Here is a 22838-nt window from a genome sequence, read left to right on the forward strand (position 1 = left end):
ATTTTCTGTTGTTGTAAATAAAGTTTTATTGGAAAACAGCTAAACTCGTTTATTTACATATCGTCTGGGGCTGTTTTCTCACTGCAAGAGTGGAGTTTGGTCCTTGTGACAGAGACCATATGGTTTGCAAAGCTTAAAATATTTGCTGTCTGGCCCTTTCCAGGAAGAGTTTGCCAACTGTTGATCTGTAAGTTTTTTCTGGCAAAGTAGAGCAGACGCCACAAGTAGTGAGTGTCAGGAGGTCTACATGCAAACCTCAAAGTTACCAGTTAACAGCTGTGTGGCCTTGGCTGAGTGGCATCCTCTTTCAAAGCCTGGCTCCACATCTGCGGAAAGAATGTGACAATAGCAAAGTGGCTTTATGAGAATTAAATCTGATCACTGCAAGGAATCAGCTGTTCCCTGCTGGGCACTCAGAGTGTATTTGGGTTGGTTTGCTCTTAGGCAGCTCGTTACTGAAATGACCCTGTGGGTTTTGGCAGTTAATCACAGCAGACAATTTTATTCTGTCTTTGCCCTTTGCTTAGGTGCATCGACAGCCTTTGAAAATTACATGTTTCAAACAGTTGGACCAAGAGGGATTGCCATGCTGTCTAAGCCCTACATATGTTTTTCTGTATTTGTGTGCAACAGTTTATTCAGATTAAATTATAGCAAAATGCTTAAGAAGCTTTCGAATTATAGCAATATGCTGTCTAAACCCTACCAGTGTTTTTCTGCACAACAGTTTGTTCAGATTAAATTATAGCAAGATGCTTAAGAAGCTTTGGGTGTGACTACACTTTTTTAAGTTTCCCAAATAATTGAGAGGAAAAAAACCACATAGATATTTGTAGTTATCAAATACATTAGAAGACCCCCCAAAGCTCCAAATAGCAGGTGGGCAGGGGTGAATGTTGAATTGATACATGCTTTGTAATGGTTTCACAAATGAAATTATTTCTGCTTCATTTGCTTTCAAATGCAGTCATGTTAAAAATGCAGTACTGTGACCATGCTCTAAAATTCTTTTTTTTTTTTTTTTTTTTTTTAAGNGCTCTAAAATTCTTGTGCACATCGAAGGGCACCTGGGTGGCTCAGTTGGTTAAGCGTCTGACTCTTGACTTTGGCTCAGGTCATGATCTTGTGGTCTTCAGATCAAGCCCTGCATTGGGCTCTGTGCTGAGTGTGGAGCTGGCTTGGGGTTCTCTTTCTCCCTCTGCTCCTTCCCCCACTTGTGCATGCTCGCTCTCTCTCTCTCTCTCTCTCTCTCTCTCTCTCTCTCTCTCTGTCTCTCTCAAGAACAAACAACCCACACCAAAATCTATGTTTAGTTCTCTAGTTGCCATTTACTTGAATTTTAGTGTAGATACATACTAAATCTCAGTCCCTCACTTCCTGAAGAGCGATATGAGAGCTGATGTTTCTCTTGAAATAGATCATTTAAAAATCACTCAGCGTTGATCCCTCTACTTTATGTTTTACAATTAACAACTTGCCCCAAATAATCTCTACCTGTTTGAAATATCGAAAAACCCAATAGCTGTGAGAAGAGTTAATATAAATTATATTGACATACAGGTTACCAAACCAGTCTTCCTTTATTATGGAGTTAGAACCTTCCAGGATCTTCTGTGTGAGAGCTGGGGGGACATGGTGGCATCTCATTACCAATGGGAAGGGCGTGGAGAGGTCTACAGCCTTTGAAGTTCAAACCCAAGTGGAATTGTAGAAAATTTATTTAAAAAATTTTTTTAAATGTTTTATTTATTTCTGAGAGAGAGAGAGAGAGAGAGAGCGTGAGCAGGGGAGGGTCAGAGAGAGAGACAGATACAGAAACTGAAACAGGCTCCAGGCTCTGAGCTGTCAGCACAGAGCCCGACGCGGGGCTCAAACCCACAGACCGTGAGATCATGACCTGAACTGAAGTCAGATGCTTAACCGACTGAGCCACCCAGGCGCCCCGAGAATTTAAAGTGATTAGATGGGAGAACTAAAAGATATTTGGAAAATAACACCTGTGTTGGTAGGATTATTACACTGTACAGTGATTTTTTTAAAGGTCAATTCATCAGGAAGGTATAAAAATCATAAATGTCTATGTACCATAGCAATAATCGTGCCTCGGATAAACCTCATTGGCTATGATACTGCTACTGTGCAAAGCTTATAAATGTCTATGTACCATAGATGGAGACTTTAACAACCCTCTCAAATAATTGATAGAGCAGCTACGTAAAATATCAGCAAAGATGGAGATAATCTGAACACCACCATCAGCCATTCTGTCCTATACACTCACAACTGCAAAATGCATGTTCTTTCCAAGTGTATTTGGAGTGTTCAATAGGATAAACTAAGGGCTGGACGATGAAACAAGCTTCAGTATATTTTTAAACATTGAAATCATACAAGATATGTTCTCTGACTTAAAAAGTAGAATTAAGTTAGAGGTCAGTTGAGAATAGGATGACTAGGAAATCCTCAAATGTTTGAAATTAAGCAACATACTTCTAAAATGGCTTGAAATGGTTTGTGAATCAAAGAAGAAATCACAAAGGGAGTTAGGAAACATTTTGCCCTGAACTTTTGTGAAAATGCAGCATGTCAAACTTTGTGGGATTCGGGGAAAGCAGTGCTTGGAGGCCAGTTTACAACGTTAAATGTTCACATTGGAAAAGTAAAAAGACCTAAAATTAATGATCTAAATGCTCATGTTAGGGAAGCTACAAAAAGAAGAGCAACATAAACTCAATATAAAGAGAAGGAAGAAAATTGTCAGGAGCAGAAATCAGTGAACTACAAAGTGGACAGAGAAAATCATTGAACGCAAAATACTAGTCTTTTCAAATAAAACTGATAAAACCCTAGCTAAGACAATCAAGACAAATTACCAACATCAAGATTAAAGGAGGATTTATTATTATCCTTCAGACATTTTAAAAGGATAATAACAGGACAACTTTATGCCAATGAATCTAGCAACTTAGATGAAATGGACATCTTCACCAAGAGACACAAATTACCAAAACTGACCCGAAAAAAAATGGAGAATTTGAGGAGCCCCATATCAGTTATGAAAATTAAATTTATACTTAAAAATGTTCCCATAAAGAAAACTAGAAGTTCAGATGGCTTCACTAGTGAATTTTTTTTCAAGCATTTATGGAACAAATAGTATCAATTCTACCCAAAACTCTTCCTGAAAACATTACCGGAGATGGCACCTTCCAGGCTGGTATTACTCTGATATTCTAACCAGACAATCATATTACAAAGGAGGAAAACTACAGACCTTGTTAACATAGATGTAAAAAGTCCTTAATAAGATTTTACCAAATCAAATTTCAACAATATCATAAAAGGGAGAACACATCACGAGCAAGTGGAATTTATCTCAGGAATTTAAGGTTGGCTTAACATGAATCAATGTAATTTACTACATTAAGAGAACAAAGTAGATAAATCCTATGATCATTACAGTAAATATAGAAAAAGCATTTGAGAAACATTCAAGACCCATTGAAGATAAAAATACTCCGCAAACTGAGAATAAAAGGAAACTTTTCAAACTGGCCAAGGGCAGCTGTGAAAACTCAAGGCTAAGATGATAGTCAGTGTTTTCTACCTAAAATTGTGAACAAGGCATGGATGTCTGTTTTCATCACTCCTATTCATCATTGTACTTGAAGTCCTAGCTAGTGCCACAAGGTAAGAAAAAATAATAAAGATTCTTTTATATTATTTTCTATATTTAATATAATATATATTTTTATAATACTTAATATATTTAATATTGTAAAAATAAGGAAGGTGAAACTATTTCTGTTTCAGACAACATGAGTTTTCATAGAGAAAAGCCTAAGAGAGTTACCAAAAAGCCACTAGAACTAATGTGTGAATTTAGCCATATCATAGGCGACATGGTCAACATGAAAAATTAATTGTATTTCTAATTTTGAAATTAAGTAAACAACTCCATTTAAAAAAGCATTAAAATGGAATAGTGAATATATTTAACAAAATACAGGCAAGACTTCCACACTAAAACAGCAAACACTGTGAAGAGAAATTAAGATTTAAAAAGTTACGTATAGATGTTTATGGATTGCAAAACAACATTTTTTTAAAAATTTTAATGTTTATTTTTGAGAGAGAAGAGACAGAGTGTGAGTGGGGGAGAGACAGAGAGAGAAGGAGACACACAATCCAAACCAGGCTCCAGGCTCTGAGCTGTCAGCACAGAGCCCAACATGGGGCTCGAACCCATGACTGGAAAATCATGACCTGAGCTGAAGTCAGACACTTAACCGACTGAGCCACCCAGGAAACCCAAAACAACATTGTTAAGATGGCAGTTCTTTGATTGATAAGTTCAATACATGTTCAAAATCATAGCAGGCTTTTTTTTTTTTTTTTGGGAAGAACTTTATGAGTTGACTCTGAAATTTGAATGGAAAAGCAAAGGACCTAGAATAAACAAAATAATTTTGAAAATGAAGGGCAAGGATGGACTTTTACTACCAGCTTGCAGGCTTCACTGTGAAACTACAGTAATCACGACAGTGTGATATTTGTGGACTAAGAGACATATAGACCAGTGGAGCAAACTAGAGGATCCAGAAATAGGACCATACATACCTCTTTGACAAAGGTGCCAAAGTAATTCAATGAAGAAAGGATGTTCACTTCATAAGTAGTGCGGGAGCAAATGGGTATCCGAATAGAAAGGATACAAAGTTTGTCATTCTTTTACTCCACCCACAAAGATTAACTTGAAGTGGATTATGGACCTGAATAGATGAGCTGAAACTATAAACTTCTAGAAGAAGACAGAGGGAAAACCATGTGATATTGGCTTAGCCAAACATTTCTTAGATAAGACAAAAAGCATGAACCACACACCCCCAACAAACAAACAAAAAAACACAACAAATAATGATTAATCACTATTAATAATGTTTGCCCAATCAGGGGGCGCCTGGGTGGCTCAGTCAGTTAAACATCTGACTCTTGGTTTTGGCTCAGGTCGTGGGTTTGAGCCCTGCATCAGGGTTCACACTGTTAGTGTGTGAATCCCACTGCTTGGGATTCTGTTTCTCCTTCTCTCTGCCCCTTCCATGCTTGTGCATGCTCTCTCTCTCAAAATAAATAAATAAAATAAACTTTGCCCAATCAAATGACACAGTTAAAAACCAAAGAAACAAATGCAAATCATAGGGGGGGGGGAAATATTTGCAAATAATTTATTTGACATGGTATCCAGAATATATGAACATCTGTTTTAACTAACATTAGGAAGGCAATCAACCCAATTTTTAAACTAGCCAAAGATTTCTTTCTTTTTAAAATACAGTTTATTATCAAATTGGTTTCCGTACAACACCCATTGCTCATCCCAACCAGTGCCCTCCTCCATGCCCATCACCCCCTTCCCCTCTCCCCCACCCCGCATCAACCCTCAGTTTGTTCTCAGTCTTTAAGAGTCTCTTGTGGTTTGCCTCCCTCTCTCTCTGTAACTTATGTTTAACCGTTTCCCTCCCCCATGGTCTTCTGTTAAGTTTCTTAAGATATATATATGCGTGAAAACATATAGTGCCTGTCTTTCTCTGACTGACTTATTTCACTTAGCATAACAGCCTCCAGTTCCATCTACATTGCTACAAATGGCCAGATTTCATTCTTTCTCATTGCCAAGTTGTATTCCATTGTATATTTAAACCACATCTTCTTGATCCATCTGTCAGTTGATGGACATTTAGGCTCTTTCCATGATTTGGCTATTGTTGAGAGTGCTGCTATGAATATTGGGGTACATGTGCCTCTATGCATCAGCCCTCCTGTATCTTTTGGGTAAATTCCTAGCAGTGCTATTGCTGGGTCATAGGGGAGTTCTATTGTTCATTTTTTGAGGGACCTCCACACTGTTTTCCAGAGCAGCTGTACCAGTTTGCATTCCCACCAGTGGTGTAAGAGGGTTCCTGTTTCTCCACATCCTCGCCAGCATCTAGAGTCTCCTGATTTGTTCATTTTAGCCACTCTGACCAGCTTCAGGTGGTATCTCAGTGTGGTTTTGATTTGTATTTCTCTGATGATGAGGGATGCTGAGCATCGTTTCATGTGTCTATTGGCCATGTGGATGTCTTCTTTGGAAAAGTGTCTATTCATGTATTCCGCCCATTTCTTCACTGGATTATTTGTTTTTTTGGGTGTGGAGTTTGGTGAGTTCTTTATAGGTTTTGGATACTAGCCCTTTATCTGATATGTCATTTGCAAATATCTTTTCCCATTCTGTCTGTTGCCTTCTAGTTTTGGTGATTGTTTCCTTTGCAGTGCAGAAGCTTTTTGTCTTGAAGAGGTCCCAGTTAAACTAGCCAAAGATTTAAAGAGACATTTCAAAAAGGAAAATGTATGAATGGCCAGGAAGCACATAAAAAATGATGAACATCTGTAGTCATTGGGGAGAATGGCTAAAATTTTAAATTCTGAAAATAATTTGATGAACAGGGGATATTGCACTGCAGGGCATTGTAGAACCTCTTCATAATGCCACTAGTTTCTACAAAATTGCTGAATCACTATATTGTACACCCAAAACTAATATAGCACTGTATGTTTACTATATTAGAATTAATAAAAAAAACTTAATAAAAAAGAAAGCATTTACCAGTGGGGATGGGGGGAAATCATAGTCACAACTTTCAAGAGCAAGAGATTTAGCCAACTTTCCTAACACACAGAAACATACACAGAGTTAGACAAAATGAGGAGACAGAGGAATTTAATCTACATGGAAGAACAGAACAAAATCATAGCACAAGAGCTAAATGAAACAGAGATAAGTAATATGCTTGATACAGAATTTAAAGTAATGATTGGGGTGCCTGAGTGGCTTAGTCAGTTGAGCATCCAACCCTTGGTTTTGGCTCAGGTCATGATCCCAGGGTCATGGGATTGAGCCCGATGTTGGGCTCTGCATTGAGCATGGAGCCTGCCTAAGATTCTTTCTCTCACTCCCTATGCCACCCTCCCCCCCCAATAATAAAATAAAGTAATGATCATAAAGATACTCACTGGACTTGAAGAAAGAGTGGAGAATCTCAGTGAGACCCTCAAGGAAGTGATAGAAAACATAAGAACTTATCAGAGGTGAATAACTCAATGAATGAAATGAAAAATACATAAGAGGGAATAAATAGTAGACTAGAGAAAATAGAAGAATGGATCTGTGACCTGTAGGACACAGTAATGGACAGCAATTAAACTGGACAGGAGAGAGAAAAAAAATAAAAAATGAAAATAGACTAAGGGAACTCAGTAACACCATCAAGTGCATTAACACTGACATTATAGGGGCCCCAGAAGGAGAGGAGAGAGAAAAGGGAGTAGAAAATTTATTTGAAGAAATAATAGCTGAAAACTTCCTGAATCTAGGGAAGGAAACAGAAATCCAGATCCAGGAACCACAGAGAACCCCCAACAAAGTCAACCCAAAGATGTCCATACCAAGATACATAGTGGGCAAAAAGTAGTGATCAAGAGAAAAGTTTAAAAACAGCAAGAGAAAAGAATATAGTAGCACACAAGGGAGACCTCATAAGGCTATTAGCTGGTTTTTCAGCAGAAATTTTGCAGGCCAGAAGGAAGTGTCATGATATATCCTAAGTGCTAAAAGAAAAAAATTCTGCAGCCAAGAATACTCTATTCAACAAAACTCTCATTCAGAATAGAAGAAGAGATAAAGAGTTTCCCAGGCAAACAAAAAGTTAAGGAAATTCATGTCCATTAAATCAGCCTGACAAGAAATTTAAAAGGGACTTTTTGAGTGGAAAGCCGTCGTCCTTGCTTACATGCTGTTTTCGACTATGTCATACATACTTCTATTCAAAGTCTTTGTTCTTGCTCTTACCCCTGCTCTGGGATGCTTTTCCTCCAAGTACGCACAGCACTGAGAGACCCCATGTGTTTGATCTGGACCAGAGTGAGTCCTAACATGGCAAGAAAGCATCTCGCAGATGATGTCGCCATCCTGAACTGCCCCATGTTTTACCTGTGCTTTGTGAACCTCTGTCCTCGCAAGTTTAATACTGGATAAGATCTCGGATTCTGGTGAATCTGACTTGATGATACCACCCTTTGTGTTTTGTCAGTAGTATTCAACATGATCTGAAGTTCTCTATTTATGTGTCTGTCTCTCACTTCTGTGATAAAGACTCCTTGAAGGCACAAAGCTTATGCTTTGTACAACATCGCATCCTGAGCATGTAGAACAAAGCCTGATGTGTACTTGTTCAAGAAACTGCTCTCCTGTTTCCTGTGGGCCTGAGCAATATTCTGGTTATAATCATGTTTCCTATACTCTCTCTTCTGCCTCTAATACTTTCGAGACTCTGCTTGCAAGCCCTACTATCAGAACAGTAGCAAATGTGGAAATCAGGCTTACAAAGCACTGCAGAGATACTTGAGTGAAGAGTTTTACAATAGGTCTGATTCATGTGCTCAAAAATGCCAAGTTTATAGTAAGTAAAAGCAATTAAAAGCTGTTGTGAACTGGTCATCGTTCATTCGACAAATAATTATCCAGCATTTACTACGTGCCAGGTGCCAGGTCTACGGAGTCACAAGAAAACGGAAGAAACCCCATCCTACTTGGGCTCAGGATAGTCAAACCCTTTAAATTTGTGAACATCAAAAATTTAAGTACAAAGGCATTAAAATATTCGAGATTGTATTCAGTCCTATTCATTTCGCTAAGTGAAGAAACTCACACATAAATGAATGTTCACTTGCATTTTCTGTGGTCAATGATTTAATGTTAAATTAATAGTGGTGAGAAGCCTTGATGATGTCAATGTTAAATATTCCCTAGTAACCAGTTAAAACAATGTAATGATTCTACTGAGTCATTTCCTGCCTTTTTCATCTTGGATGAAAAATTTCATACCATACCAGACATACTGCAAGCCCCGAAGGTCCCAAATTACAGTTTCTCATTATTTTTAATTGGTTAAGTATCCTCAGAAACTTTTTCTTTGAAACTTCAGAAATGGCTGTCTAGTTAGTAGAGTAAAATCTACATAATCGACATAAAAAGTAAAGTGGGGATTTCCATCAATCTGGACCTTACCTGCACCATTCTGGTACCAGATGAGCCCTGAGATGTCACATCATTCAGAATCCAACTGTGTCAAGCTTCTCAGAGACTGGGCACGGGTGAGGGGTAATTATGTTCTGATTTTGAAGTAGGTGATGTGAAATATTGTTATCTGTTATTTTTCCTCAACACCTTGGCATTGGAGAAGGTGGGAGGAGGGAGTAAATCTGCTCTAATTTGTGCTAGGTTAGACGCTGAAAGTTAAAGGATTGTAGACTGGGAAGGAGGTACCTTGGAGATTATCTAGAAATGTCTACTGGCCACTACGTCTGAATGGAAATAGGTAAATGGAGGGGTGGGGGTGGGGGAGGGTGTTGAGAAGATTGTGTTGTACAAAGAACACACCAAGAATCACTTATCTGTAGTTAGAAGAAAAACAGTAAATGGTGCTAAGGCAGCAGTCAACAGCAGGAAACAAGACCCAGGGAAATCGGTGGATAAGAGTCATTTTCTGTCTCCTACATGAATATGTAATGTGAATAAATACATTTCATAATTTTATATAAACCAACCATAACAAGAGACTAATACAAGTTTTATTTCAATGTTTATTGTGATAAAGTAAGTCATATATTGTAAAAAATTTTTAAATAGGGAAAAATCCTTTCCAATAATCCATCACCATAATATAATCATTGTAATATTGTAGTGCGCTTCCTTCCACATTTTTTTCTGTGTGCGTGTTTTTAACATAAAACTGTAATCTTACGGTGCAGTTAGTTTAACTGGAACCCCTTGACCACTCCTCCCTACAAGAGGATAAAATGGGGAAATCTCATTTTAACCTCAAGTTCTAGAAACTCACAGTTGGAAGGGAACTTCTTAATTGTCTGCCTTAGCCACCTGATGATTCTTAGTATCTCTGATGGTTGATTGATTCCAACTTTTTTTTTGATACTCATCTTTTTAAAAAAATTTTAATGTTTATTTTTGAGAGAGACAGAGAGAGACAGAGAGAGAGAGAAAGAGCAAGAGAGCGAGAGAGTGAGCACAGGGGAGGGGCAGAGAGAGAGGGAGACATAGAATCTGAAGCAGGATCCAGGCTCCAAGCTGTCAGCATAGAGCCCTGACCCAGGACTCAAATTCACGAGGTGTGTGATCATGACCTGAGCTGAAGTTGGAGGCTTAACCGACTGAGCCACCCAAGTGCTCATTGATACTTATCTTAATAAGAAATTTATAACCCAAAAGAAATGTATCCTGATTTTTGTTTTGGAGTAAATAAATTTTCTAAAGTAGGTGGCTTAAATTTTTTTTAATGTTTATTTTTGAGAGAGAGAGACAGAAACAGAGACAGAGACAGAGCATGAGTACAGGAGGGGCAAAGAGAGGGAGACAAAGAATCTGAAGCAGGCTCCAGGCTGTGAGCTGTCAGCACAGAGCCAGACGTGGAACTCGGACTCATGAATTGAGACATCATGACCTGAGCTGAAGTCAGATCCTCAACTGCCTGAACCACCCGTGAGCCCTTCAAGTAGGTGGCTTTAAGATTTTTCATTTGTTAAGATAATCTTTTTGGCAAATGCCAATGAATTTTTATTAATAAAATAGTCCATCCAAGGTAGAGAAATACTTTTTCAAAATTGTGCTGTTATTGCTTTGAGTCATGATTTGTATCAGATTTTGACTATGTGATATTTAGAGCCTAACTTAAAATATCTCGTGGTTTTTGTTTTTATTTTTTAACCACAAAGAGTTAAAGAAATGGTATGTATATCTTATTTGGTGACCTGGAACTAGATGGAATGTAGGTGCCTTATAAACCATCTTAACTACTGATATTATCTTGCTTTTGTGAAGCATGAAATCAGTCAATTTATTGACTGAGTGAGTGTCACTGGGGAGAAATGAATTTTCACTGTGTGTTTTATTGCACCTACTCAGTAAGTTCAGCATTAAAGTAAATAATGCTTTAATGAGAAAAGGGACGGCATAATGATTTCACTGTGGGAATAAAGATGATTTCACTATGGGCGTAGAGCACTCTGGGCTGTGGTCCCATCAAAACTCCTGACCAAATTATGGACCAGGAGGGCACTTCACCACCCTGTGCTCAACTTTCTGCAGAAGCAAAATACAGGAAGAAAATGGACTTTTGGCAAAGTGGAGCGAGAAACCGTATTTGCCTCATGCCTTGAGACTTAGACACATGTTGATGTTTTTCAAAATCCCACACCGTCCCTATTTACTGGGACTTCTTGATGGCGGGGAGAGGGTGCAGGGAGACTGGGGTGTCTGCAAGCACCGTGGTCGCCTCCAAGAGCTGGCCCTCGGTGTACCAACGAAGCAGTATAGTTTCTTCGCGTAGTTCTTTGGAGGGGAGCAGCCAGGCGGATCAGGGCCTTGGTCTGCCAGGCGAACATCTGCCCGCACACGAGTAAGATGAATTCGCTGTGAGGGGGTGCTTGGAGGCGGGATCTTCCTGCCAAGGGGTCTGTTACTTCTGCATTCACAAATGCTGCCCAGGCCACTTGCCAGTTGTGACCTCCTTTTCAGCACATTAGCCCTCCTCGTAGCTGAGACAAACCTGATTATAAGGGACTCTGCCCCATTCCTGTTTGTGGTAACGTGATGCCTTTGTTGGGTTTCTTTGTGTCTTTTGAAGGGGAGGATGTGTTGGTGGCTGACTGTGACGCTCCCCTGTCCTGCCAGGCTGTCCACAGAGGCACAGGAGACAGCAGAGGGGAGCACACGCCCTGTCCTCTAGGGGGGGCCGGGGCCCGACATGAGGCACTGGATATGCCTGGCGATGGAGCACGTCCTCGCCACTCACCACGTGGCATTTACAGGTGGAGGCAGGTCCCCCTCCTGTATGGACAAGCTAGATCCATTTGGTGGGTGGGGAGCATGTGCTTGAGACTTCGGCACCAGACATTGCTTCTTTTAGGAGGAGGTGGCATTGCACGATATAGACCCAGATGTGTGCGCACTCTTGATCGAATCGTCATACTCACAACAAGAGACTCACAGCTGGGGCTCCTGGGCCGCTCAGTCGGCTGGGCATCTGACTCTTGGTTTCGGCTCAGGTCATGATCTCCTGGTTCGTGGGTTCGAGCCTCCACATTGGGCTCCTCGTTGACCATGCAGAGCCTGCTTAAGATTCTCTCTCCCTCTCTCTCTGCCCCTCCCCTGCTCACACTCTCTCTCTCTCTCAAAATAAATAAATTAAATAAATTAAAAAAAAGAGAGACTCACAGTTCACAGAACACCTCATGTCGTCTCATGTAAACTTCGGAGCAACTGTGTGAGGTAAACATGCCACTTGCCCTTTACAGGTGAGGACAGGAAGGGGCATATTAGTCAGAATGTTTGAAACTCTCTTTGGTCTAACAAGGGGAATATATTGTGATATTCTTCCATGAGAAAGGCAACATTTATTTATTTATTTTTTTTAAAGAAACTACCCAATAGAGAAGTAAGTTTCCCCAGTATGCCTTTGCTTGGAGTGAAGAAATGGCAATGAATTCCTAGTTTTTTCCAATATGTCTCCTCCATGTGGGGGGTGTTTCTTGAGTTCTCTTCATTATAAGTCACTTCATTGAGTTTTCTCTTGGAGAAAGTAGGTCTGGGCTGTGTTATTTGCTCCATATCAACTCTGTAAAAATCAGTTCTGAATTTCGAATATCTGCGTTGTTAATCTCCGGTTGGTAATTGTAGGAACTTAAGCTTGGTAGTGATTCAAAGTCTTTGGGTTACAGTGTATCATGCATACTTAGAATATGTATGTGTGTATATATGTATATATGTATGTGTGTGTGTGTGTGTGTGTGTGTGTGTGTATACGTTTGGTAGGGTTACCAGGACAGAGTACCACAAGCAGTGGCTTAAATAACAGGAATTTATCCAGCAGTCCTGCAGGTTAGACCTACAAGTCAAGGCATGGGCTGCGTTGGTTCCTTCTGGTCTCTGTGAGGGAAGGATCTGTTCCAGGCCTTTCTCTGTGGCTTGGAGATGGCTGTCTTCAGGTTCACATGGCATTCTCCCTGTGTGCATGTCTCTGCGTTTAAATTTCCCATTTTTATAAGGACAACAGGTCAGTTTAGCTTGATTACCTCTGTAAATACCCTCTCTCCACATAAATCACATTCTGAGGTATGGGGGTTAGGACTTCAGCATAGGAATTTGGGGAGGATACAACTCAACCTGTAAGTCACTCTCTCTGCCTCTCCCTATATCTACGGATGTATCCTCGTTCTATACTCCCCCCACACGTATATAATTTGATATTTGATATATTTCTATTAAATCTTAATGGCATTTTAATATGTGGTTCTAAATAACCTTTGAGCCATTATTGCATAACATTTCTAGAACATAATATTTTTGTCCTATCTTACGGCCTCAAAAAGTTAACTAGCTTGCCCTGCACCAGAAATAACAGAACCACATCTTAGTCTTCCCTCTCCCCATTCATGCTTCCAGATTCTGCCCTTCTCATCTGGTTTCTTTTTTATGATAGAGAAATATATCATATTTTCAAAATGACTTTTAGGGGCGCCTGGGTGGCTCCGTCAGTTGAGCATCCAACTTTAGCTGAGGTCATGATCTCACAGTTCGAGAGTTTGAGCCCCAACCCCCTCTCCCTCTTCACCTCTTCCCTGCTCATGCTCTCTCTCTCAAAATTAAACGTTTAAAAATAAGAAAAAAATAAAAATGAGTTTTAGAAAAACAAATGGAATCCAAATAAAGCATAGAGTTTAGTGAATACTAATGTATTAATATCACTTCATTAATTGTGACAATGAACCAGCTAGCACTGTACCATAGAAATGGAAGGGTTAACAATAGGGGAAACCGGCTGGGGGTGTATGGGAACTGTGTACTATCTTTACAACTTTTCTCTAAATCTAAAACTATTCTAAAATAAAAAGGGCTTTTAAATGCTTAACGACCTTTTCTAGTACAAAACAGTTTCTAGTCCAAAGCACTTTATTAATACTATGTATTAAGAATTATCATATAATTGGGACGCATGTGTGGCTCAGTCAATTAGCATCTGACTTAGGCTCAGGTCATGATTTTGCAGTTCGTTGGTTCAAGCCCTGTGTCAGGCTCTGTGCTGACAGCTTGGAGCCTGGAGCCTGCTTTGGATTCTGTGTCTCCTCCTCTCTATCTGCCCCTACCCCTGCTTGTGCTCTGTCTCTCTCTCTCAAAAAAAACAAAAACAAAACAAAACAAAACAAAAAAACATTAAAAGAATTATTATATAATTGCATTGTTTTTATGCCATTGCTTCTACATCTTTTTGCACAAAAGAATGGATTAGATGTGGCCTCTAGAGGACAGTGTTGGGTCATAGAAAGATTTTTCACATTCTGCTCAAGTTGATGGTGGACTTACTTATTTTTCTTCTTTTTAACCATGAGTCCTCTGTTTATTCATTATCCATCTTAAAAAAAAAATAAGGGGGGGGCGCCTGGGTGGCTCAGTCAGTTAAGTGTCTGACTTCGGCTCAGGTCCTGATCTCAGGGTTCATGGGTTCGAGCCCTGCGTTGGGCTCTGTGCTGACAGCTCAGAGCCTGGAGCCTACTTCTGATTCTGTATCTCCCTCTCTCTCTGACCCTCTCTTGCTCACGCTATCTCTGTCAGAAATAAATAAAAAACATTAAAAATTTTTTAAAAAATAAGGAAAGCACGTGTGTCTTCTGCTTTCCTGATTTGCTGGAGATCTACTCTGACTTACTGCTTTTGTGCAGTTTTGGCTCTCACAGACAGATGGGGCCAGAATGATTGTGGTTTTTACCTCAGCACTGTGAGCCCCGGGGGGCTCATGGAAATCGTGTGGGAGCCAGGGGAGCATTACGGAGCACATGCCGTGTGTTGTGAATTCTCACGTGGTGGAGAGAGTGCCACAGAGCTGAGCTCCCTTTGGACAACCTATGGAACATTTGTAGATTGATGAGGGTGCTCATAAAATATAGAGGGGTTTTGATCTTTCAAGGTCGAGACTGTTTGCTCCACAGTGATTTATTTGTTGGGATTGGGGAGAAAGGGAGGCAAACTATTGCCCTGGCTTCTGGAGCAGATCTGTGGAGTGATCAGCATAGAAACTTGCCATTTTAATTTGAAAATGATCCTTCCAAAGGTAGTCTCATGAGGCTGACATTTGATTTTTTTTTTAATGTTTTATTTATTTTTAGGAGAGAGAGAGAGAGAGCGTGAGCAGGGGAGGGTCAGAGAGAGAGGGAGTCACAGACTGAAACAGGCTCCAGGCTCCGAGCTGGCAGTCAGCACAGAGCCCGACATAGGGCTCGAATCCACGAACCGCGAGATCATGACCTAAGAGAAAGTTGGACGCTTAACCGACTAAGCCACTCAGACGCCCCAGCTGACATTTGATTTTTAAGAGGCTCCTGGGGTTGGAAGCTACAGAGCATTACTCAAGCACATCAGAGCCAGATGAACATTAATTTGTAAAATTATTCCTTGTACCAAGAGGCAGTTTCTGAGACAATTGTTGGTGTATTGATGGGCTCAGAGAGTCCAGAGTATCATTCTGTCATGAGATGGATGACATTTTCTGTTGATAGTGGAGTCTGAGGGCCCCACTCATACCAGGTGGGCCCCTGAGCCTCTAGGATAAACATTAAAAAATAGTTGTCATCTGGACGACAGTGTGTTCCATTTAGTAGCAGCCTATAGATTTCTTATTTTTCATTCAAAGAATAAATCTGTTAAAAGGTCCTGTGTTGAATTGGGATCTATGAGCCTTTAATAGGATTTTTGAAAGGGCATGGAAAATTTACAGCTCCTTGTAAATAGCCTGACATGAAAATGAAGATTGATAGTGTTTTGTACCGCCACACCGTTGACATTGAACCTATGGGCCAGAGCCTCTCGTTCTCATCTAAAAGTGCTGGGTACCAGAATTTCTCTTTCTCAGGTGTAGTGTTCTCTTATTTAGTGGTGGTAGAGCAAAGTTCCATTAACCATGTGCGCATTTAGTAAATATTACGGTGACTTGGTATGTCCCCTGATCCTTAAGATATGATTGGTCCCCTAATCCGAGCCCTTCTCCTTATCACAGGGAAGAGCATCACGCCATCCCATTTCTGCAAGTCAGAGTCCTCGACTCTTCTCTTGGGTCTCATCTTTGCCCATAATAGATGCAGCTCCATCCTACTGTTTTTACTTCTTAAATAGTTCTTGAAGCATCCGCTTCTTTGCCATGGCCACCACTCTAATCCACGCTCTGTCAAGACTGCTGAGCCCACGGCAGAAGCCGCTTTGCCCACAACCAGTGTGATCATCACACACATCTACCAGACCTCAGGGATCTCCCGTTGGTCTTAGGATGACAGCCAAAGTCACTTTCATGGACGATAAGACCCAGCAAGTTCTGGTTTCTGTCTCTCCCTCCAGCTTCATCTGGAAAATTCTCCATCTTGCTCCCTAACATCCCTCCTCCAGCCTCCTGACTTCCATGGGGTCTTTGTGCACCCCATTTCCTCTGCCTGGAGTCTCGTCTCTGCCGGCTTTGTCTAAGTACCTCCTACTCACCCTTTATAATTCAGCTCCAGTATGATTTCCTCATGAGTGATCCAAGTATGCTCACTATCAAATCCCTAGCCCTTGGCACAGTGCTTGGGAAAGGAGTTGCTCAGTACACTTGCTGAAGTAACATGTGGCTATTTTGTGTGGAATGTTTAGGTAGAGGAAGAAGAACCCACCGGATACATTCGATTTGAAAAATTTCTTCCAGTGATGACTGAAGTACTATTGGAAAGAAGGTAAGAAGGTGCCTGCAATTGTGAAGCTGATGATTAGGATTATCTTAATTTACAAACACTTGGCCTTTTCACTTTGTATATTCCACTCAGCTAACCAGTATTTATCCTGGGATAGCATCCTTCTGACTTTTCACTATACTTTTGTTTTAAAATTTTTAAAGTTTATTTATTTTAAGAGAGAGAGAGAGAGGGAGAGGGAGAGAGAGAGAACAAGCAGGGGAGGACCAGAGAGAGCGGGAGGGAGAGAGAATCCCAAGCAAGCTCCACACTGACAGCATGCAGCCCAGTGTGGGCCTCGAACTCACGAACCGTGAGATCATGACATGAGCCAAAACGAAGAGTTGGATGCTTAATTGACTGAGCCACGTGGGCACCCCAGTCACTGTAATTCTGAACTGCCATTTGGCATGTGCTTAGAAATATCAACCATGCTTGTATTCATCTGACCATCAAAGTGTAATTACAGAGGGAAAAGGCCACCCAAAGCAGAAATCAACAGCATATTCATTGTCATCTATTTTGAATCATCTCTGACAATGAGCCCTAATTATTTTTTCTAAAGACCATGTAGCGTTAGCTTACCACAGTCGGTTTATCGCAGACATTTTATTTCCCAATAAGTAGATTTTCATCACGATGATAAAGGTGAATAGATAACATCATGTGATAGATAACATCATGTGATTTTGAACCAAATATTTTCTGTGGGTGTGAAGGGCTTTCAACTTTCATCTCTAGAAATCCAAAGCTGTTTCAGGGAGGGAAGTACTATTATCCTTGTATATTAGCAGCTTTTATTTTGTTTTATGTGATCATTTGTTGTATAGAGACTGAGCTAAATACTGTGACATTTGCTCCCTTTACTGTGTCCTTAGATACAGACCAATTCCAGAAGATGTCCTTCTTCGAGCGTTTGAGGTGTGTAAACTCCGGATTTTATATATATTTATGTGAAAAATTCAGCATGTAGAATTTATTCACCAAACCCAAAATATAATATCTACCTTTTATTTTCTCATAGGTATTAGATCCATTTAAACGTGGATTTCTTTCGAAGGAAGAACTGATCAAATATATGACTGAAGAAGGTAAGAGTGATTTGTGACTTCCTTTATAACTGTGACTAATTGAAGCGATTCATAACTTAACAACAATTATGGAAAAATTTTAGAGGATGCTTTATTTTTATTAAGAAATTTTTGGGGGCGCCTGGGTGGCTTAGTCGGTTAAGCGTCCGACTTTCGCGTAGGTCATGATCTCGCGGTTCGTGGGTTCAAGCCCCGCGTCAGGCTCTGTGCTGACTGCCAGCTCAGAGCCTGGAGCCTGTTTCAGAGTCTGTGTCTCCCTCTCTCTCTGACCCTCCCCTGCTCACGCTGTCTCTCTCTCCTAGAAATAAAACAAACAAACAAACAAAAGAAACAACAACAAAAAAGAATTTTTTTAATATTTATTTTTTAGAGAGAGAGAGAGACAGAGTGTGAGCGGGGGAAAGGGTAGAGAGAGAGAGGGTCAGAATCTGAAGCAGGCTCCAGGCTCTGAGCTGTCAGCACAGAGCCCAACACGGGGCTCAAACTCACAAACCGGGAGAGCATGACCTGAGCCAAAGTTAGGTGCTCAATAGACAGCCCCCTAGGTGCCCTGAGAGCAAGAGTAAAATCTTACGTGCTATAGCCCCCGTCCCCGACCACCGTAAGTCTCAACAAATGTGAGTTGAATGAATAAATGAATGAGCAGATGAAGGAAGGATTCGTGAAGGGGCCCGATGGAGAGAGAAGGTATTGATTACATCGTGCGAACGGAGGTGGGGAGGTGGAAAGCGGGCATTGGAACCGCTGTATCACGGACCCTGAGTGGAGAGCCCCTGGGGGTCTTGCCGGCAAACAGGAGACAAATCCAGGTAGATCTGGGGGCCAGCCTGCCAGGGCTGGGCTTGGGGGCTGGGCCTCACCCTGTGGCCCCCACAGGAGCATCGCAGGGTGTTGAGTGGACGGCCCCCCAGTGCAGGAGGGGTCATTGGAAGGTCAGTCTGGTGCTGGTGGTTTGTTGGAGTACAAGACCAGTCAGGAGGCCACCGCGGCTTTGTACAGGCCCCCAGCCACGTCAGGCCAGTGCTAGCAGGGGGCATGGAAAGGAGAGACAGGTACAGCAGCCCCCCAGGGGGCTCAGTCGGTTAAGCTCCCGGCTTCCGCTTGGGTCATGATCTCAGGGTTCATGAGGTCGAGCCCTGCGTCGGACTCTGTGCTGTCATTGCAGAGCCAGCTTCGGATCTTCTGTGTCCCCTCTCTGCCCCTCCCCCAGTCACGTGTGTGCGTGCGCTGTCTCTCAAAAATAAATAAACTGAGAAAGGAGAGCTGGGTACAGAGGGCCTGTTTACAGTGTAGGATCCGTGGGTCTTGATGAGTGACAGCAGGAGGCAGAGACAACACGTACGGATGGTTAGTCAGACTGGGAACCCATTCCGACCGCCCAGGATAAACCGCATGTTACACCACAGTGAATCCAGTTCCTGCAAGATGTGCGGGCATGTGACGGTGTCAGGAAGTGTTTAGCAGCAGGGAAGGTCCCCACGACTGTGTTTAAGTTAATATGTGTTACCACCCGTGTGCCAGGCAATGTTCTAAGTGTTATTTAGCTAATAGCACGTTTAACCCTCCTAACAACCACGTTAGATAGATGCTGCGATTATCAGCTCCATTTCACAGGCAGGAAAACTGAGGCACAGAGAGCTGAAGTGATTTGCCCGGGATCTTAAAGCTAATTGAGACAGCTTAGCATTTGAACCCAGGTAGTCTGCCTCCCAAGACTGTGGTTTTTTTAAATGTTTATTTATTTTGAGAGAGAGAGAAAGAGAGAGAGAGTCCCAAGCAGGCCACACACTATCAGCATAGAGTCTTACGTGGGGCTGGATCTCATGAATCATGAGATCATAACCTGAACTGAAATCAAGAGTCAGATGCTTAACCAACTGAGCCTCCCAGGTGCCCCCAAGTTTGTGCTTTTGATCATTAAGCTATTCTGTTCCCATCCTTTTTTTTTTTTTTTTTTTTTAATGTTTTATTTATTTCTGGGAGAGAGAGAGACCCATGAGCAGGGGAGGTTCAAAGAGAGAAGGAGACACAGAATCTGAAGCAGGCTCCAGGCTCTGAGCTGGCTGTCAGCACAGAGCCTGATGCGGGGCTCAAACCCACAAACCGCAAGATCATGACCTGAGCCAAAGCCAGACGCTTAACCGACTGAGCCACCCAGACGCCCCATTCCATTCCCATCCTTAATCAAATACTGCGTATGTCCTTCCGTGCCCACGGAAGCAGTGTCACTGAGTGGTCACGTGTGGTCCTCGAATTCACGGACCTTGAGCTGGACGACGACATCCAGATCCCAGCTCTGCCACTCACCTGCGGAGCTGGTGGCTTCATGTCTCTGTGCTGATTCCTCTTCTGTAGGTGGGGAGGGTGACTTCCTGCAAATCTCAACACATGGTTGTTACCAGTGCTCTCTGAAGGAGAGTTCATGGGCACCGGATTTACCATTTCATCAGATATAAGAAAGGCATAAGAAAAAGCATATTTGTAGGCATATTTTCTCTTTTCTTAGGATGTAAGTACGGTTTCGAGAACTCGATACCTTCCCCTTGTTTGATAATCCGTTATCATTGTCCTCACGATGCCCACCTGAATAATCTCTGTAGTTTTAGCTGAATTCCAGCCTGGAAAACATTGCTTGTCGTCGCACATGACAAGCTTAGAAGCTAAGGGATCTCACCGGCTCGGAGGCAACTCTTTGGGGAAGGTGGCGATTTGGACATGTCTGTATTTTTGCTTAATATCAGGGCAAAGTTCCTTCTTAAGCAGTTGGCACCTTTCTGACGTTCCTCCTGAGTAGCTTCTCATCCTGCTGCAGTCGGTGTCCAAGATGACCCTCAGCTGTTACCTGCATCCAGCAAAATGCAGAGATTTTCTGTGCAACTTTGATTTCATACAACAGCAACGCTGGGCCAAACTGTACCAGAGAGGACCATTTTGTCTCAGAGGATGAGCGGCACCTGTCCGTGGGCTCGGCCGGCATCGCGAAGGATTCAGAGACTTTAAGTCTCTGTCATCTGCTCCTCAGTAGTTTTGCATCATGACCATTTAATCCCTACCTCACACCCTTGCTGAATATAAAGGTTAGACTCCCTAGAAACATGGCCTTCGGGTGAGCCCTTAGGCGATTCCAATAGTTTTAATTGAAATAAAGAAGCAACCTTATTCAGGGTGTCTTAATGCTCTCCTGCTGTTTTGGCTGGAGTGCTCGATTTTATAGGTCACTTGAACTAGGATGTCTGCAAGGGAGAATGAGTCCAGAGTCTGCCAGCTCTTTGAGTGTCTGGAGGGTTGGTCATGATGTGCTGGCTCTGCGTCCCCAGGGAGAGGAACCGGTGACACAGTGTGGGTCTGGGGGGTGGGGGTCCATGGCAATTAAGCTGGTCAGAAAGAGAAGGGAAAAGATCAGAAGATTGTCAACGGTGAATTTCCCTTCTTGTCCTTCCCAGGTGAGCCTTTCTCTCAGGAGGAAATGGAAGAAATGTTGTCTGCTGCAATTGATCCAGAATCGAATTCAATTCATTACAAGGACTATATAACAATGATGGTGATAGATGAAAGTTAAGTGCCTTGAAGACTTGATTTCTAATTGAAAGGATGATGTTAAAAACGGCTTGTCCTTGTGATTTTTGCATGTTCTCTTATAATTCCTGCATCCGTTCTCTTATAACGCCTAGTAACAACTATGTCAAGATACTTTCTTTTTTGAAGATGACCATAATGATGTAAAACACAGATTTGTTTGGTATGGTCTAGACTTATGGAATGACAGATCGCTAATTATTTTAAAGCTTATTCTTAAAACGTTTTAACATTATCCATGGATTGTTGTTAATTTCTTGCAATAAAACTCAGGGAACATCCAGATTAATGAAGCTGACAAAATGAAGAATGACCAGAATGACCCCAGGTTTAGTGTAGAAAGATCTTGGGATGGGCAGAATGACCACAAACTGAAAGTGAGTAGCAGTGTGGGGAAAGCCATGAACAACTAAAGCTGCAGCATGTGAACATGGAAGGGGAGTTATTGAAATAAAAACTGATAATTAATTCCTTATGAGGGTCAATTACAAGTCTCATTTGAGATGATAGTAACTTAGCGTAAAAATTTAAATTTGCTCATCCAGCATGTTACTGACCCAATTAAAGGAGTTGAGGTCATTGAATCTAGAGAGGAGAAGACTGAATGGAGCAGCGCCTGGGGGGCTGAGTCGGTTAAGCATCCGACCTCGGCCCAGGTCATGATGTTGCAGTTCATGAGTTTGAGCCCCATGTCGGGCTCTGTGCTGACAGCTCAGAGCCTGCAGCCTGCTTCTGATTCTGTATGTGTGTCTCTTTCTCTCTCTCCATCCCATCACACTCTATCTCTGTCTCTCAAAAATGAATAAATGTTAAAAAATTAAAAAAAAAGAAGACTGAAGGGAAATTGATCATGCAAGGAAGTGGCAATTCTCTTCTGGTCTTTAGAATTCTTACCAATTCACAACAGCTGCTGTGTGAGTATTGTCCTGAATGCTGAGTGAGAATATTGAGAAATTCTGTGGTGTGCAGGAAGTTCAGCTGTTGACAGAGCAGAATGAAGTTATCTGAACACAAGAAATCATGATGGAGAAAGACCCGGGAATTTACAAGCAAAGGCGGAAATAAGGTAAAGGAAAATGAATAATCTCCCATAACCTGTCTGTTCTTTCTGGTGCATGCACACACACAGTAATCTCTAGGTATTTTTTTATTTTTTTAATTTTTATTATTTTTTAATGTTTATTTTTAAGAGAGAGAGTGAGAGAGAGAGAGTGTGTGTGTGTGTAAGTTGGGGAGAGTCAGAGAAATACAGATACAGAATTTGAAACAGGCTCCAGGCTCTGAGCTGTCCGCTAGAGCTTGACTCAGGGC

General features: G+C 41.6%; 1 protein-coding gene and 1 pseudogene across 1 annotated transcript in view; one reads left to right on the forward strand and one right to left on the reverse strand.

The window, feature by feature from the left end:
• DRC8 (dynein regulatory complex subunit 8) overlaps positions 1-22330 on the forward strand; it is a 60211-nt gene extending 37881 nt beyond the window's left edge. Inside the window, exons 4-7 of the mRNA XM_077779909.1 lie at positions 16784-16863; positions 17739-17781; positions 17885-17951; positions 21395-22330. Coding sequence (XP_077636035.1) covers positions 16784-16863; positions 17739-17781; positions 17885-17951; positions 21395-21510 — 306 coding nt within the window. The 3' untranslated portion in view covers positions 21511-22330. The remainder of the gene's footprint in view (positions 1-16783; positions 16864-17738; positions 17782-17884; positions 17952-21394) is intronic.
• LOC144244586 (U4 spliceosomal RNA) lies at positions 2087-2147 on the reverse strand (annotated as a pseudogene).
• Positions 22331-22838: the final 508 nt, after the last annotated feature.

This window comes from Crocuta crocuta, unplaced genomic scaffold (genome assembly GCF_008692635.1).
Source record: "Crocuta crocuta isolate KB4526 unplaced genomic scaffold, BGI_CrCroc_1.0 scaffold322, whole genome shotgun sequence".
Taxonomy (NCBI): domain Eukaryota; kingdom Metazoa; phylum Chordata; class Mammalia; order Carnivora; family Hyaenidae; genus Crocuta; species Crocuta crocuta.